This window comes from Psammomys obesus, unplaced genomic scaffold (assembly GCF_907164565.1).
Source record: "Psammomys obesus unplaced genomic scaffold, mPsaObe1.curated_primary_1811, whole genome shotgun sequence".
Classification (NCBI taxonomy): Eukaryota; Metazoa; Chordata; class Mammalia; order Rodentia; family Muridae; genus Psammomys; species Psammomys obesus.
Window position 1 is genome coordinate 1248015 of NW_026585643.1, and position 17980 is coordinate 1265994.

Genomic DNA, 17980 nt, shown 5'->3' on the forward strand with positions numbered 1-17980 from the left:
GTGTGTGTGTGTGTGTGTGTGTGTGTGTGTGTGTGTGTGTGTGTGTGTGTGTGTGTTGCTCACTGCGCTAGCTAGCAGCCAGCAGCCAGCTAGCTAGCATTCCAGCTACCAGGAATCCTCCTGACTCTGCCCACCCATAGCAGTGGGCTGATGGATATGTGTGGCCATGCCATGCTTTTTATATGGGTGCTAGAGATTAGAAACAGATCTTACACAGCCAGTGCCCATACCTGCTGAGCATCCCCCGACCCTCCCATTCATTCTGGGTGGAGAGGATTTTAATATTTTAAAGTATGAAAATTAAGAGGAAGACTTAAAATTAAGAGGAAGAAAGAAGTGGGCTGAAGAGATGGCTCAGTGGTTAAGAGCGCTGGCTGCTCTTCCAGAAGACCCAGGTTCAATTCTCAACACCCACATGGCAGCTGACAACTGTGTATAACACCAGTTCCAGGGGATCTGACACCCTCATGTGGACATACTTGCAGGCAAAACACCAATGCAAATAAAATAAAAATAAATAAATACAATTTTAAAAAAGATAAGAAGAAAACAAAGTAAAATACACCTTAGGTGTGTAGGTGTGGGCTCCTCAAAGAAGGGTTGCAGCAAGCAGGGTATATGAGTATTGCTAGCATGCTTGGGCTTTTCATTTGATCCCTAGCATAGAAATGTAGAGGGAGAGGATGAAAGGTGTGTGTGTGTGTGTGTGTGTGTGTGTGTGTGTGTGTGTGTAGAACAAACACCTGTATTTCTAAGGGTTTTTTCCTTCCCTTTGTTCCCATTTGCCCATGCATGGGTCAAGAAAAGATGCGCAGTGGGAGGTGGTCCTCATGAGAGTGATGTTCAGAAGCTGATAGGGGCCTGTCTTAGGGTCTCCTCATGACAGGGGTCACACATCCCAGCTGCAGCTTCAGGCTGGAGTGATGGCTCTATGGGTTTACTGCTTTTTGCAGAGGACCCAGGTTTGGTTCCCAACACCTACATGGCAGCTGAAAATTGTCTCTAACCCCAGTGTCAGAGAGTCCAGTGCCATCTTCTGGTCTCTTTGGAAACCAGGCTTACCATGGTACACGAATGCTGTAGGCAAACACACAGTGGCGGGGGAGGGGGAGATTATCTTGAGGTCATTGGTGCAGAGTTAAGCGGCCTTGGGGATTCAGCAAAGTGAAAACAGAAAGGGGGACTTGTTAGGAATACCCCAGGAGGTGCTTGGGGTCTCTAAGACTGGGTGGGATTTAGGTTTGCTAGAAGTCAAAGCTTTGGGTTCATAGCTTAGCTCTGCCATGTAGTATGAGGCTTTTCCAAAAAGAGGGCGAAGACAGCTAGAACAAAGTTCTGAAGCAGATTGTCCAGATCAGTTGGGGGTCCTGCTATGGGTCACTGTGCCCACAGGGTGCAGAGTAATTTCCTGAAGCCCCCAAGGAGCTGCAGGGTCCAAAACCAGGTGAAGGCAAGGGCAGACCAGGAAAAGGAGGATCATTCAAGCTCTCCCGGAGCTGTGTGTAACTTAGAAAACCTCCCCTGACTTGTTTCCTGCATGCTGAGATCACTGACAGGCAACACCCACCCAGGACACCTTGCTGACCCTCAGTTAGACTTGCTGGTTGCTAAGGTCCCTGTCCTCTGAAAGGGTTGGTCTGCGCGTGCTGGCAAGTCTTAGGTCAACTTGACACAAGCTAGAGTCCTCAGAGAGGAGGGAACCTCAGTGAGAAAATTCTCCATAAGATGGGGCTGTAGACAAGCCTGTGGGGCATGTTCTTATTTAGTGATCAATGGAGGAGGGCCCAGCCCATTTTGGGTGGTGCTATCCCTGGGCTGGTGGTCCTGGGTTCTGTAAGAAAGCAGACTGAACAAGCCATGGGGAGCAAGCCAGTAAGCAGCACCCCTCCATGGCCCCTGCATCAGCTCCTGCCTCCAGGTTACTTTCCTGACCTCCTTTGATGATGAACTGTGATATGGAAGTGTAGGACAAATAAATCCCTTGTCCCCAAGTTTCTTTGGTCATGGGGTTTTGTAGTAGTAACAGTAGCTAAGTGATTAGAAAGAGTGACAGGCTTCTCCACTGGGAGCTGGCTTGGTACTTCTGCTTTACAACTGGGCAACAGAACTCTGTGCTGTTCCTTTGCGTAGTCTTAGAGTCCTCTTCAGCAGGCTAGGTATGGTGTCACACACCTCTAACCCCAGCACTAGGGAGGCAGAGGCTGGTGGGCCACATAGTTAGTTCCAAGACAACCAGGGCTATACAGGCAGATCTCGTCTAAAAAGTAAAAACAAACAAACAAACAAACAAACAAGAGTCCTCTTCACCTTGAGTCAGTGGATCTGTCTGCCAGCGTCTAGACCAAAACTCCTCCTGATCATTTGATGGTGCTTTCCACAAAGCAGAAGTGCTCTGTGCAAAGAAAGGAAAATTAATGGCTGTAGGCATAATGTATAACAGAGTTATATATACAATTTACATGAGGCAAGAAGAAGAAGAAGAACAAGAAGGAGAAGAAGAAGAACAAGAAGGAGAAGAAGAACAAGAAGGAGAAGAAGAAGAAATTAAATTAAAAAGTTGAAGCTAGGCTAGGTGGTTTATATCTTTTTATTTTTTTGTTTCTTGTTTTTCTTTTTTTTTTTTTTTTTTTTGAGACAGGGTTTCTCTGTGTAGACTTGGCTGTCCTGGGACTCACTGTGTAGAGGCTGGCCTCAAACTCACAGAGACACATGCCTCCTGAGTGCCGGGATTAAAGGCATGGGTCGACACCGACTCCACCACCCTGCCTTTTCTCTCTCTCTCTCTCTCTCTCTCTCTCTCTTTCTCAGAGAGAACTTTTATTTATTTTGATACATTTTTGTATGTGTGTGTGTGAGCGTGCCATGGTGCCTGGGTGGTGATCAGAGGACACTTGCTGGAGTCAGTTCTCTCCTTCCACCACGTGGTTCTTGAGATTGAACTCTGGTGGTAATATTCCACAGCAGGCACCTTTAGCCACTGAGTCACTCCACTGTCAGAGTTCCCCATCCTGGGCTCTGAGCTGGCCTAAGGTTGGGACAGAGGTAAAAGCATTGGCAAGAAATTACCTATGCCTCACTTGGGTGGAAAGGCGATGTGGCATTCACTCACCTCTTGGATTTAATGCCCGTTTCCACGCCAGTCCCCGATACCTGCAGCCCCTGCCCTGCCTGTCACTACCCCGCCTTCGTTCTTCCTCATTCCTCCTTTGGGTTCCTTCTGTGTCCTCTGCGTTCTAAGCAGACAGGCTCCCTCTCTGCCTCCAGATCTCCACTTGTCTTCTCATCCCCTCTGCCCCCAGCCTGGCAGCCTGCCCTGTAGGAATGTTAATTAGCATTCACGATTTAATTAATTCAGTAGCTAATTAATGATTGGGGACTGGAGGTGGGGAGCCTAGATGCTGGGGGGTTGCGAGCTGAAGGTGGCAGAGAGAAGTAGCCGAGGCTGCAGAAGGCATCGCAGATGGCAGTGTGGTGGCTGGCACGGTGCCCACTGCCATGGATGCAAGCACACTTGCACGCACGCACACGTACACACACAAAACCGGAAAGGGTGATCGAGGAATAAAATCAAAAGCCAGGAGAGAAGGGCACAGGGGCCCTGGGAACCAGGGCTGGGGGGCTGGGGGTGGGGAAGACTCTAGATCTATTTGAATCTACTCCGGAAGTGGAAGAGTAGGAAAGAAACAACCACGGGCGCAGAAAGAAGAGAGCTCTCCCGGTACCCCACCCCACCCCCACCCCACCCCAGCCACCCCTCCTCCCTGGCATGGAATTCATGGGCACCAGCTGAGGACAGGGTCCCCTCCCTCTGCCTGCCACATAAATATTGGCACCGAGGACCCAGACTCTGAAGGACAGGGCATTCCAAAGAAAATAGTTTTCATTTTAAGTTGCCTTTTAATGTATATATGTGTGTGTGTGTCTCTCTCTCTACATATATTACATATAACGTATATTATATATATATTTAAAGTGCACCTGTTTTGGCATGAGGGTGAAGGCGAGTGAAAGAAGGTGACCGAGCCAGGAGGAGAGAGAGCACAGATGGCTTGGTGGTGGTTTGGTATGGTGAGTTGTGGGGAGGAACAAGGGGGTGGTACAGAGGTTGGGGTGGGTGGTATGAGGACCCAGCCTTCCTCTTTTCATTTTACTATGGTTAAAGGAGAAAGAGAAAGAAAGAGAAAGAGAAAAAGAGAAAGGGGGTGGGGAGAGAAGCGAGACAGATGGCAGAGTGGAGAGGCGGCAGCCAGTGCCGGCACTGCCCAGCTTGGGCGGACCCAGCTTCCCCCGCCTGCCAGCTCTCCAAATGCCACCCTTCCCCCATCTTCCCCTCTCCCCATCCCCCCAGCTTGGCACTGATCTCAGGGAGAGAGAGGGAGGGAGGCTGGGCAAAGAGCATCTGTTCCCTCCATTCTCCTAGCTCCATCGGCTGCCAACCTTGGGCCATCGCCTGCCTCCATCACCCCTTCGCCTGCCTGCCTACCACCCAATCCCAAATGGGTGCAGGATCAGGTGCCGAATCTGGCTGCCTCCTCGGGTACCAGTCACTGCATTGCTGTGTGTCTGCCACCGCTGCCTGGCACTCATGGGGCCGTGTGTGTATGTGTTTGTGCGCGCGCATGTACATGTACGCATACGCGTGTGTTGTATGTGAGCCTCCTGGGCATGGGTGGGGGTTGGCATTGCGGTTGCCACTGTAGCATCCAACTAGAAGGATGGAAGGATGGAGTGGAAGGAAGAGGGGAGAGGTGTGGGGCCTTGGAAGGGAGAAGAGGGTGCACGAGTTGCTTCATGCTGTCTGATCGCAGGCATTGGCACTGCAGCTGCCACCCTTGTGCCCATGGAGATGGGAGGGGACAGACGCAGGGGGCAGCGACAGGAGTCCTTGTGCTCTGGGAGGAAGATGCGGCACACAAGAGCTGTTGGCATCACAAGTGTTGGTCTTGTGCCCAGGCCTGGGGTAATGGGAACCAGGGAGACGAGGAGGTAGACGGGAAGGTATGTGCTGCCGATGCCGCTGTCCCTGTAGGATGAGCTCTGAGAAGTGTGTGGACTATGAAGGAGTTTTCTCTGTTTCGGTCTGAGAATGAAGAGGGTAGATGGGGAAGTGCCAAGAAAGAGTGAAGAGATAGGAGGAGGGACTGTGCCACTACTACCCGGGGAGAACTTGCCTGGGCTGGCAACGGGGCCTTTTGTGAGAACACTGAAGAAGACGGCAGGGACATGGAGGTGTGAGGGGCGCTGGTGCTGCCCACGGGGCCTGGCATGGCTGTGGTGCTGTGTGGAGTGGGGCGGGTGACAGCGTCCCTCTTAGTGTGGTTGAGAAGGCTGCTGAGCCACAGGTTAGGTGGTGGGATGAAGGATGTTTCCTTTGGGAGAATAGGCTTTTTTTTTTTCTGCCAGGTCCTCCTTCCCATTCCCTCTTAGGCATGGAGAGCTGACTGATGGATAGAGTGTCGCACGAGGACGCAATGGAAGAAGTGTGCCATTGCTGAGACCCCAAGGATGAAGAATGGTGAGCCCTGACAGTCCTGCTGGCCTCCAGTCATTTCCCGCTGAAGATGGCCACTTCCTCCAGCTTGCTCTGTATGTAGCATTAGTGCAGGGGTCTCGGGGAGGGAAGGGGTCGCGTGTGGAGCTCGGTTGTGAATTGGGAAAGGTACCATTTTGTGGATCCCAGGTGTACTGTCCACTCTCACAAGTGTGGTTGGTTTTTCTCCCTGGTGCCTCCTTCTCCTCCCCCTCTTTTTGCCTCTTCCCTCTTTCATCATCACCATCTGGGTCCTACCGCTTGGCACCCAACCAAGTAGATGCCGCCACATTTGGCAGTGTTGCACCGGTATGTGGCCGGTGACTCAGATTCTGGCACTGCGGCAAGCCCAAAAGCCGCCAAATTTGCTCATGATACCACTTGGCGGGCAGTGAGGAAGAGGGGTCATGTGCACAGACATGCCGGGCGCTGGGTGGAGCACCAGGTGGGGAGGTGGCACGTGAGGCCACCCTTGGCAGATGGACTGAAGCCAGCATTCACTAGAACCTCTCACCCCTGCTGTTCTCTGAACTGGACACTCAACTCCCTTCTGCCTTCGCTGACTCCAGCAAGGGGATTTAGATGGTACCACACTGTATAAAAAGGGATCTAGAGCGCAGGGGGATTAGGACTCATTTATAGCGACAGCTGAAGCCAGGCACTGTGTGCTTCTCTGGGCAGGTAGGACAGAAAGAAATTGAAGGGGGAAAAGGCCTGCAGAGAGGCTTGGCAGTATCAAAGAGAGTGAAGAAGAGACCCTCAGGCTTTCCTGTTTTCTTGTGGTTGAGATGACTGGTTCCCCTTGTTCTTTGTTAAGATGATCCTAGAAGGAAGAGAGGTACTCTAGAACTGGAGAGGCGTGGTGGAAGGAAGACAAAGGCATTTGGGACTTCAAAAACCGTAAGATTTTGTTTAGGGATTTCTCAATGGCACCCCAAATAGGTCTGGATTAATTTCTGTCTCTGAAATCTACTCTTGGAAGGGAAACCAAGGTCCAGCAATGACGATGGTAGAGGAAACACGATGCTGTGAAGGACAATCTCCTTATCCGTGATGACAGACAACAGCCCCTGAAAATATTTAACCTTAAGCTGCCCTCTGCAAGACTCTTCTGGCAGCAGTGGATGTCTGATTCCTGGTAGGCAGAGATTCTAGGCCATCATCTGGAAGATCTGGAGAAATATCTGGCTTTGGGTAAAGTCAAAGGAGAGACTAGATGGCTCTCAGAGATAAGGCCCGCTCCTGGGAAGTAAGCGGCTTTGTTGCCCATGCTGGGCGGAGCTGCTCTGGGCTGGGGGAGTTCTGATTCCAACATCTCTGGAGGTGGATGGCAGCTTCAGAAAGGTTTCCGCAGGAGAAGAGAAAGAGGAGGTCTTCAGTCAACACGGTAAGTGGATAGTGTTTAAGAACTGTTTTCTTCTGCTAGAGAGAAGTCACTATAAGCACATGAGACCATGAGATTCTAATAGATTGGAAACTTGAAAGTGTGTTAGGGTAATGAGGATGCTGCCTCTGAAGAGGGAAAAATATAGAATTGGGTATAGCTTAGTGGTAGAGCACTTGTCTAGCACGTGTGAGGTCTTGGTTCAATTCCCAGCACTAAAGGGGAAAAAAATCTGAAGTGATGCTAGCCGCGTGGTAGGAGTGCGTGGTGTAGCAGAGTCGTTCTGAGAGAGCTGGGACAGGTCTCAGATACGTATGGGGCTGAGCTTCCGAGGACAGCAGCTGTCAGTGAAGAGCATAGATCATTTCAGATCGAACAGGTTCTGATTTACTCAGTGAGTAGTGTGGTTCAGAAATGCACATTTTATTAATTATCATTTGTGGTACTAGGAATTGAACCCAGGACTTTTGTGTGGTAGGCAAACATTCTATCCCTGAGCTATGGCCCTTTTTGCTTCTCATTTTGAGATGAGGTCTTGCTAAGTTCAAGGCTGGCCTTGAGCTAACTCTGCAGTCCAGGCTATCTTGAATGTGCGAACCTCCTTCTTCAGCCACTCTAGAAGTTGAAATTACTGGTTTGTACCACTAGACCTATCTCAGGCTACATTTTAAACACTCAGGTAACCCTGATGCAGGTGGAAAACTTCGGGACAGACTGTTGCACGGGATGGCCCTCGTCTTGTAGGAAAGTCAGTCTCATATGAATTTTCCTTGTCTTTGTATCTCCGTGGTTCCTTGACCACCTTCATGGCACACCAATGATGTCTATGTTGTGGGATATATACAATATATACATGTATATGTTGAGTGAGGGCAGTTGGTAAAAGTCAGGGAGTCGTGCGGTCCAGTTAGGCACATGTAACTTGTTAGAAAAGTGATTGCAATGGGCAGTAGTCATCACAGAGGACCTTCCTTGATAATGCTTTCAAAGTCCTGCTTCCTTTTCCTCCCAGTTCCAACTACTGGCTGCTCTGTGTTTCTGAGATTAGGAGCATTGCTCGTTGTCCTATGTGCTCCAGTGAGATCTGTGTGGATTTTGTGGTGAGAGAGTAATAGATTCTATTCATCTGTTGTTTTGGAGACCTGGGTTATGAAGTTAGAGTCAGTATACAGGACCGGGACCATGGCCAGATTGGCGAACACCCCAGAACTTGCAGATAGATCGTACCATTGCTGAGGCTTAAATCATTTGGTGGGATATATCCAGTATTCTTCAAGTTCAGTGGAGAAGATGTTATGCAGGGTTTTGACATTATTCAAAAAGGACCATAGAGTTACAGATGTGGGGCGACAGTGAGGCCCGCTGATCATTCATTTCTGTACATCAGCCGTTGGGCTGGGAAGACTAAGACTGTGTGTACAGTTGGGTACAGCTGAATTGCTTCCCCACTCTACTTGGGCAGATCCGGCTTCTTTCTGTCTTACTTCTGGCCTTTCTTCCTAATTCAGCCTTCTTCTCCACTAACTTCTAGCCAGACACCTCTCTCTCACTGGGGAACTGCAAGAAATCCATTTCATACTAGCAGGGAGTAATGTTATCTACTCCATTTCTGTTTGTGTTTTGGCTAGAGGATTAGCTGGGTCTTTCTATATCATGGAGGGTGACAGGGTGGTTACATAATTGAGTCACCTAATCTTGTCACTCCGTGTTGTTTTTGGGAAGTGTAGTGTCTTCACTTGGGCCTAGTGGCACAGGCCTGTGACCTCAGCTGCTCAGGAGGCTGAGGCAGAAAGATCGTGAGTTTAAGAGCTTTTTGGGCTACAGAGCAACTTCAGACCCTGTCTCAAAAGAATGAATTAAGCTAGGTGGCCCATACCTTTCATCCCAGCACCTGGGAGGCATAGGCAGGCAGATCTCTAGGCCAGCCTTCTCTACAGGGTGAGTCCAGGACAATCAGGGTTATATATGTCTCAAACCTCCCTCCCCCACCAAAAAATCATCCCAGCAACCAAGACATGGAGGCCAGAAGACCCAGAGTTCAAGGTCATTCTGAGCTATATAGAGAGTTCAAGTCTAGCTTAGTGTAAATGAGATTCTATATGAAGAAGAAGAAGAAGAAGAAGAAGAAGAAGAAGAAGAAGAAGAGGAGGAGGAGGAGGAGGAGGAGGAGGAGGAGGAGGAGGAGGAGGAAGAAGAAGAAGTGGTAATGGGTGGACCGGGGGGGGGGGGGGGGCTGCTGGCACTTGGTGACAGAGCTCTTGCTTAATGTTCGTGAGGCCTGGGTTTGATTTCTAGTAGTAGGCTCTCCAAAGAGGAGCATTTTCTCAGTGTTGTTCTTCTCTTCTTCAAGTTTAACAGACCTTGGTCTAGCCTTTTACCATCGGTGTCCTGTCTTATAATCTCCTGCCTTTATTCGGTAGTGACTACTACCGTAGTTCTGTGGCCTTTCTTCTTAGTTCAGTCCCCTAGAAATGGTAACCTTATAGCTACAGGCTTCTGAGATAGGCCCCCAATTGTCTAATACCAGGCTTTCCTGTAACAGAACCCCAGCCCAGGCTACCCAGTTTCAGGGTGATAGAATGTTTCCTTGACCTCTCATCTATAGACCACAATCATTTATAGCCTTTCCCCCATGATATTCGTGCTTAACACTAACTGACACTGGTTGGATTTTCCTGAGACTTGCTGTATCTGTGAGCTTTCTCTGTCTCCATTCACATGAGGAAAATTGGCATGTGTGAGGGGTTTACAGGCAAGCACCTTTCCGCCAACCTACAACCTCAGTTCCTAGAAGGTGTTGCTTCTTAAGGGCATGAAGGATGTAATCTCAGGGCACGTTCATTCTTGTACAAGTGTAAGCCTGTGTGTGTGTGTGCATTCATCTCCCTGCAGCTCTCTTGGGGGAGGGCATCTGCTGCTCCTTTTGAGGATGAACTTGATTTGTTGGTGGGGTGCTATACACAGACCTCTGCTTCTATTCATATCCAATTATTATTATTATTAGAGACAGGGTCTCACTGTATAGACCTGGCTGTCTTGGACTCACTTTGTACATCAGGTTGGCCTTGAGCTCATAGAGATCAGTCTGCCTCTACCTCCAGTCACACCCAGCTTCCTGTGATTACTTTTTATAGGAATAAATGCCTAGATGAGCAAATGCGTTGAAACAGCAGAGTGATGAGAACTTGGTGATTGTGTCTGACACTAAGGAATAGAAAGAAAGCAGAAGCTAGGGCTCTTATGCTTAGAATGACTGGCTTTCTCTGTTCTTCGTGTGTCTATAAAGCTCAGACCAGGGCTAGAGGTTTGGGGGAAGAACCCGTTCGTTCAGTGATCCTGCTGTATATCTGTCCTGTCTGTCTACTCAGGCTTCGGATTCTTTTCAGGTTCTTCCAGGAAACTGATTTTTGTTCTTGGTTGAGGGCTGAATACGTTGTGACCCTCTCACAAGGTTTAGAGCAAGGCAGGATCGCTCACACCTCCTGACTCCCGGCAATGACCTGGAATGAGAAGGCACCTGGGTTTGGGTGCTTCTTCAGGAATGTGTATACTAGAAATCTGAAGCCATGATGGACCCATCTTATGAGACCTCCATTCAAGCTCGCTTAACAGACAGGAGCACTCATAGGTGTCCCTCTCTGTCATTGCACAAGATCCTGCTGACTTGATGGCCACCTCTAGCACTTTCCAGACACCAGCCAGGTCCTCTAGGGCACACCGCTGTCTGAAGCATGCGTGATGCTGTTAAGTATAGCCCGAGAAAGATGGCAGACTGGTGTGCCCCGGAGATGAGTTCACTGAAAGTGCAGTTGCTCCGTCAGTGTCTACTGTTGTGACTACATAGCGTGTTCCAGGCCAGGGTGTTTGGGTGTAAGAAGGCACAAGGAGGAGGGGCTTCTGGCAGTAGTAACGTTCATAGTTGAAACTTAATCCAACCTAACCAGACTAAAATGCATGACAGAACACCTCTGATTATCCCAAGGCAGATGTTTACCAAGATTTTTCTTTTAAAGTTCCTTCTTTTTCTTTTCTTTTTTTCTTTTCTTTTTTATCTTTTATACACAAGTCACATTCCCAGAAAGCAGAGTGAAAAAAAACAAAACAAAACAAAACAAAAAAACCTTTTCCTCATACACATGCTGCTAAGAAAATACTTTTATACATAGAATTTAACAATTGAGAGAAAAGGTTGGGGGGGGGTGTGGCTGTGAGAGAGGTGCGGAGAGGCAGGGACCAGACCACCACGGGCTAGCTTTTCTCCAGTTGCTGACATCTGTAACTGGCATTTTTGGTATCAACAGGACTGGTTTCATCCTATCCTCAACTGGCTGGAGTTAGGAGTTTCTTAATTATCAAAGTGAATGGTACAGGAGTTTAAGATTCAGAATATGTGGGAACTCAGGATTAAAGCTGACCCTCTCCCTTTCTGCACATAACCATTGCTTTAGCGTTGACTTTTGGCCGGGGGGTCTTGCAAAAGCTAAGTCCTAGGGCAGGCTGATGTGTATTAAGTGGGTAACTAACTTAGGAAGCCTGGCTGCTCAGAGTTAAGGGGTGAGATGAAATATCTGAAGGATGTAGGAAACTCTACAGGCCTTTCTTTGCTAAAATAAAACATCTATTAAATCTATTCTGTGCCACTCTGGCTAGATTTGGGGACTGCCAAAATTACCCACTGGTGGTTACACAGGAAGTGAGATTGGATGGGGGAGACCTTCCCTTGGGACACTACTCTTTCATTGCATCCCCTAGAGAGTAGGTTGTGCTTCAGCTATTCCCTTCCTACACACCTCACTAGGCCCTTATGCCTTACCAGACAGGTGTGGACTTTGGGCAACACCTCCAGGAGCTGCTGGAGGGGCTGGGCTGGGGGGAGCAAGGTCAAGGGCAGAGGGCTAAGAGGAAAGGCAGAGGGGGCACAGGGAACACTGCAAAGGCAAAGGTGGTCCTGATCAGTAACATGACAGGAGCCCTGGGGAGGAAAATGTAAATGAGAAGGATGGGGCCAGGCAAAAGGTCTCCACATGTTGATTCAGAAACCAGAGCTGCTCCCAACACTGCCCCTCTTCCTGGGATGGCCGAGACTCTCACAACACTGGGCTTTCTGGCAGCTGCGAACGAGGGGGTCATCTCTGTATTACTAGTTGTGCCCGAGACTGGCACAGCAAGGGAAGGCGGCATTGCCTCCAGGCCTGCAGATCCCCAGCACCTAATAGGGACTTTGAGGCATCAGAGCTCAGATTGCAAGAAACTCTCAGATGGGGAAAAGGGGCACAAATGGTAAAACAAAACAAAACAAAAAAACCCACTTGTTTGATGGGAGTTTTCTTTTCTCTCTATGTTCAAAGTTTGTTTTTCTTCATTCCTCTGGTCTCCACCTCTCTTTCATGTATGTGCACACTCTCTCTTGCTCTTGTTTATTTGGTGTGTTTCAGTTTTTTTTTTTTTTTTAAATAACTTTGGATTTGCCATTGGCGGGCAATGTGGATTCCTGGAGGCTGGGCTGCCCTTGGCAGGGCTGGGCAAGGGGCAGGCCCGCAGCTGTGAGAGGACCTCTGTGTTTAAAGCCTTTGAGAAAAAGTTACTGCAGTTTCCAGGGTAAGGGGTGAGGGTTGGCAGAGGGCTTCCCAGCAGCGGCTTCCCAGGAGTCCAGGCTGCAAGGGCCCTACCAGGTGAGGAAAGGGGTAGGACGGAGAGGAGTGGGGGGAGTGAACAGGGGCGCTTCTCCCCCGGACAGCCTCCAGTTTGGTTACTTTTATGGGCTCCCTGCCCATCCCAGGCTCCAACCTTAGGAACCAAGTGGGTTTTTGGAGTTTGTGAGCCATCTGTGCTCTGGACAAGGGGCAGAGAGAAAGGGGGGGTGGCAAAATTGACTTTCCAGCCCCCCTTTTTATCTTGGGTTTTTCTTTTCTTCTTTTCTTTCTTTTGGCGTTTTCTCAGTCAGTATGATAGTATGAAAAAGGTATGTGTTTACAGGGGGAGAGGGCTGGGAATTCAATGGGGGAAGAGAGGGGAAGAAGCAGACATGTATGCCAATGTGGGGTGCGTCTGCAAGGGGCCGAGGGTCAGTGTCTGTGGGACGGGGAGGAGGCAGGACTCTGCTGGAGGTGGGGTGTGTGAAGCCCACTGAGGATGGGAATTGACAGACTCCCATGAGGTGGGCAGAGCTGAAGGTTAGGGTGAGGGATTTGAGTTTCCACCGAACACCCCTTGGGGTGTGAGGGAACCCTGAGGCCCTCTCTTGCCCCCATCTTGGTTTATCTGTTTATAAAGCTAGAAGTGTAGAGGTAGTAGTAGTTTTTGGGTTGGGGTCCGTGTGAGGTAATCTTGCTTCCTCTTTGGCAAAAGCCACAGCAGCCGGGACAGCAGTGGCGCTGTTGGTAACGGTGATGGGGGGGCCACCTGGGGGCGGGGCTGCCTTGCGCCTGTGGGCTGAGGAGCGCAGATGGGAGGCGAGGGCTTCACGCCCACTCAGCAGCACCTCACAGGCTAGGCAGTGGTAGGTGCAGATAGGCACCCGCAATGGGGCGGGCATGGAGGCTCCAGAACCCCGCCCAAAGAAGCAGAAAGATCTCTGGTGGGCAGTGGCTGGGGCCTCGCCGTCAAATGCCATCTTGCATTGGCGGCACAAGTAGCGGTGAGTAACATCCACGGTGGAGATGCCAGCGCTGCCTGTCAGCAGCTCATCGGCTTCACTACCTTCCGCTTCCCCCAGAGCCTGCAGCTCAGGAGGCTTTGGAGGGGCTGTGGCCGTAGGCTCAGGGACTTGGGATGGTTGCTGGAGGAGGGCATTGGGGAGCAGCCCAATGAGGGTCTGAGGTATCACCGGGTTCATGGGAAATAGCCCCTTCTTCATGCCGTAAAGCTGCTGGAAGTATGCCCCCTGTAACTGAGGGCCAAAGACAGCTGGTGGTGCTGCCCCGCCCGCAGGGGGCAATGGGAATGGCAGGAACTGGCCCCCCAACAGGGCTGGGACAGTGGCTTTCAATGCTTTCAGGTTCTTGAGGGCATCAGTGGAGGAGTTGGTAAGGGTTGCAACTGGCTTTCGCTCACCAGAGACTTTGTCTCCTGAGGGCTCAGTAGCTGGGCCAGGGGAAGGGTCAGTAGAGCTGTTGGTTTGGTTGGACACAGGTCTCTGAGGTAAGGGGCGGCCTGGACCAGCAGTCTGGACCACTGTGGTAGCAGGCAGGACCGAAGTGGCAAGGCCGAGAAGGCCTGAGGAGGCTGCAGGGCCTAGGAAGAGGAAAGGAGTAGTGAGGGGTTAATGGTCGCCAGCTTTAAAGATCTTGCTGCTCCAGATTCCTTCTGCACACTCACCCTCTCCCCACCCGGTGGCCATTCTCTCCACTCTCTTTTCTCCTACAGCCTGCTACAAGGATTAACTGCTTGGGGAGAGCCCAGGAGAAAAAGAAGGGCTTGTGATTAGAGGAGATGCTCTCTCCAGCCTGGCTCCTCCCAGCCTTCACAACTCACCTGAATTGAAAGAAGCTATGCTTCCAAGTGGTGGCTGGGCCAGAGTTGGGCCAGGCAAGAGGACTGGAGCCAGGCGAGGCAGGGTTGGGGAAGCCCCCAAGGGCACAGAGGCAGGTGTGGTGGCAGGGGGCCCTTTGGGAGCCAGTGGGGCCTCAGGTGCTGGAGCTAGGTCATAGCATTTGCTTTCACTCTTCAGCTGGGCTCGCACTGCCTCCTTGAGCTTGGCCAGGTGCTGGCGAGAGAAGAGGTGGCCTCGACAAGAGACATAGAAGTCATACTTGACATCACAGTATGGACAGTCGGTGCGCTGGGCTGCCAAGTTGCCCTCATTGCTGCTCCCACTCCCTGCGAGTGCTGTCCCCTGCAGTTTGGCTTTCTTTTCCTTGGCACGAGCATTTTGGAACCAGACCTGAATGACTCTCTTGGGCAGCCCAATTTCCTCCCCTAGCACCTCACACTCCTGCATAGTAGGGGTGCGGTAGGCCTCATAGCAGGCCTTCATGATCTTCAGCTGCAGGCTGCTCATCTGGGTCCTATACCGCCGCTGCCCCATTCCATCTGGGACTCCAGTCCCACCTCCTGGTCCCCCACTGGTCCCTCCAGCCCCGGGGGACTCTGGTTCGGCCAGGCTGGAGGCGGATGAATCACTTAGGTCTCCTGCAGACGGACTGCAAGCCTCACTTTCCGGAGATACCTTAGATGGTTCTTCTGGGCCCTCATCCTCGCTGAGTGTAGGCGGCGGGAGGGGTGGGGGTGGCTCCGGCGTGGGCGCAGTGGCCTCTTTCCCAGGTGGTAGGAATGATAGAGGCCCGGGAGCAGGGGTGACTGTGGGATGGGGGAAAGCAGGCGCTTCTCTCTTTGGGGCTTCCTTCCCGGTCTCGTCTTCTATCTTGCTCAGCAGGAGGTTGAATTTGGGGAAGGGTGCTGGGCTGGGTGTCACAGTGGGTTTGACTGGTGGCCCAGCGACTCCCCCGGGGGTGCTTCGAAACTGACCTTTTCTCTCCCGGGCTCTGGTATTCTGGAACCAGACCTGCACCACTCGCTTTTTGAGCCCCACTTCCTCAGAGATGCGGTCGAGCATCTTCCGTGTGGGGTTGGAGTCCTGCATGTACCAACGGTACAGGATCTCCAGCTGCTCGGGCAGGATGGTAGTGCGCAGGCGCTTGTCTTTCGGAGGTTCACCCTCCCCACCAGCACCTGCTTCACTGCCTGTGGGAGACAGACTGCCATCGTCGTGCTTCCGCTTGAGGGGTGTCCCTGTCACTGATGAGGTGCTGGATGCTACAGGGTTTCGCTCCCCAAACACCAGCAAAGGCAGATCGAGGAGCTGTGCCGGAGCGCTGGGCTGCGCGGATGGTAGGAAATGGAGCCGGTGGTGAGCGGTCAGGAGGTCCTGGCTGGGGAAAGAAACAGCACACTGGTCACAGGTGCGGGCTGGAGGGGAGGGAGGTGCCTTCCCTTCAGGCTCTTTGCCTTCTGGCCGTGCTGGTTCCGCTTGGCTCAAGTCTTCCACATCTGCGTGTTCCGGTGATGGGCCACCATGTCTCACTGGAGGTTCCAGGTTCCGTTCCTCCACCTCCTCTTCTTCCGCCTCTTCTTCCTCTTCCCCCCTCTCTGGCTCCTCCTCCTCCTCAGGAGGCTGGTCATCATAGCATTTCTTGAGGTGCCGCACTAACTCAAAAACACAGGCGAAGGTGGCGTGGCAGCGCCTACAGCCGGACGCGCCCCCAGTGGCTCCGCCGGCTGCCACAGGCCCACCCTCGCAGGCATTTTTGCGGGCTTTCTGGCGGGCATTCTGGAACCACACTACCACCACACGGCTAGCGAGACCCAGGAGACTGGCGAGCCGCTCCACCTCTCCGTCCTTGGGGTAGGCACTGGTCTCGAAGAAGGACTGCAGAGCCTGGGTCTGGAACTCTGTGAACTTGGTTCTAGAGAACCGGCGGCCAGCGGGCACTGTGGGAGGAAGACTCCCTCTAGAGGCATCTTCTTCCTCTGGGGGCCAGTGTCCTCCTGCCAGGCTTCGCTCCTCAGAAGTGTGGATCCCCCCTACTTCAGGCTCTGGAACCACGAATGGGGGGCCTAGCTGGGGAGGTGACTCCAGGGACCCTTCTGGAGGTTTGGGAGGCTCTACGGGGGGCGGGTACAGGCTGTCGTAGCTCTTGCGGAACTGAGCAGCATACCGGCTCAGAGCCTCAAAGGGCAGAAAGCGGTGGTGAACATGCTCCTCGTGCGTCTTGAGGATAAGCATATTGGAGAAGAGTTTCCCACAGGCCCCACAGGCCAGCTTGTCTCCGCCCCCCAGAGACTCTGGTGGGGGAGGCGTCGGGGGAGGGTGCGCTGCCTGCTTCCCTTCATTGTACTGAATGACTAACTCAAAGCCAAAATTTTCTAGAAGGGCCTTGGCTGCTGTGCGGGCAGCTTCATTAGGCGACGTGTGGGGCGGTGAAGAGGGCCCTGTCTCGTTCCCGTCTTCAGCAATGAGGGGCCGTTCCCATTCCTGCTCAGCCAGCTCAGCCTTGTGGGGTGCGGGAAGAGGAGGTGGGGTGGCAGCTGGCAGGGACAGCATGGGTGTAGGGCTAGCCAGTGCCAGCTTGGGCCCCACCTTGAGGTCATGGAGGTAGAAGGGCAGAAGCAGCTGCTGTTGCTGGAGCTTAAGCAGTGACTCTGGAACCAGGGGGAAGGGGGGCAGGACTGGCGGGGTGAAGAGAGGGGCTGGGAATCGGTGTAGGTCCAAGGGAGGGGGTGGTGGGGACAGGAAAGGCAGTCCAGACATGAAGCCACTGGGGTCAGGGCCTTTCTTCTCGGTGCCCACCTCGCCCTCAGTCTCTCCTTCCTTGAGCTCTTCCTGGCTTCGCTCCAGTCCTTCAGCCTTGGCATCAGCCTTGGCCCCCCTGGAGCGAGTCTGGTGCAGAACTGATCGCATGTGAATCTCCAGGGTGGAGCTCTGGTTGTAAGACACTCGGCAGACGGTGCACTTGAAGGGCTTGTCTGAAGCAGTCGTGGTGGGTGGCGGGATGCCAGCCTCTCCCCGGGCAGGGCAAGACGGGTCCACGGCAGCCTTCTTCATCTTATGAAGGTGGGAGACGGAGTTATAATGAACCAAGAGGATATTCTTCTGGGTGAAGGACTCCTTACACACGGTACACTTATAGGGCCGAGCAGGGTCAAGGAATTTGTCCAGGGCAAAGTTGGTGGTCTTCCGATAGGTTACAGGGTGGCGAGGGTCAGCTGGGGATGGCTCTGCAGAGCGGGGCTCCCCCACGGCTCCCTCTTCCTCCTCAGCCATGGCCGGTGGTGGAGCCAGTTCTTCAACTTGGGCATCGAGCCGAGGTACTGGAGATGGGGCTGGAGAAGAGGGCTGATCAGGGCTTCCTGAGGGCTTCTCTGGGCCCTCGGCTGGGGCCAGGGGAGGCTCAGGTGGAGGATCTGGGCTGGCTTCTGGGGTCAGGTTAGTACTTTCTACAGGAGACAGAGGAACAGAGAACTGTGTTCAAGCTGAGCCCCGACCACTTAATATCCAAAGCCACTGACTTAAAGGCAGTCATCTTCAGACTCCTCTGAGCCATTTTCTTCCACTTTGGGAGGTAGGC

At 52.2% G+C, this 17980-nt stretch overlaps 1 protein-coding gene and 1 long non-coding RNA gene across 5 annotated transcripts in view; one reads left to right on the plus strand and one right to left on the minus strand.

Annotated features, from left to right (window-relative positions):
* The first annotated feature begins 3985 nt into the window (after window positions 1-3985).
* Window positions 3986-17980, plus strand: part of LOC129683266 (uncharacterized) — a 41058-nt gene continuing 27063 nt past the window's right edge. For 3 of the 4 annotated variants that reach the window (XR_008721126.1, XR_008721125.1, XR_008721123.1), the window contains exons 1-3: window positions 3986-4068; window positions 5404-5586; window positions 6513-6917. This is a non-coding gene — a long non-coding RNA (uncharacterized LOC129683266). Of the gene's footprint in view, window positions 4069-4376; window positions 4538-5403; window positions 5587-6512; window positions 6918-17980 lie in introns of those variants that run through there. The other variant, XR_008721124.1, reaches the window with a different exon arrangement.
* The window catches only part of Zfhx2 (zinc finger homeobox 2), a 31926-nt gene continuing 24840 nt past the window's right edge, over window positions 10895-17980 (minus strand). Inside the window, exons 9-10 of the mRNA XM_055615875.1 lie at window positions 14388-17849; window positions 10895-14147 (exon numbers count right to left, since the gene is read on the minus strand). Of these exons, the coding sequence (XP_055471850.1) occupies window positions 13180-14147; window positions 14388-17849 (4430 nt within the window). The 3' untranslated portion in view covers window positions 10895-13179. The remainder of the gene's footprint in view (window positions 14148-14387; window positions 17850-17980) is intronic.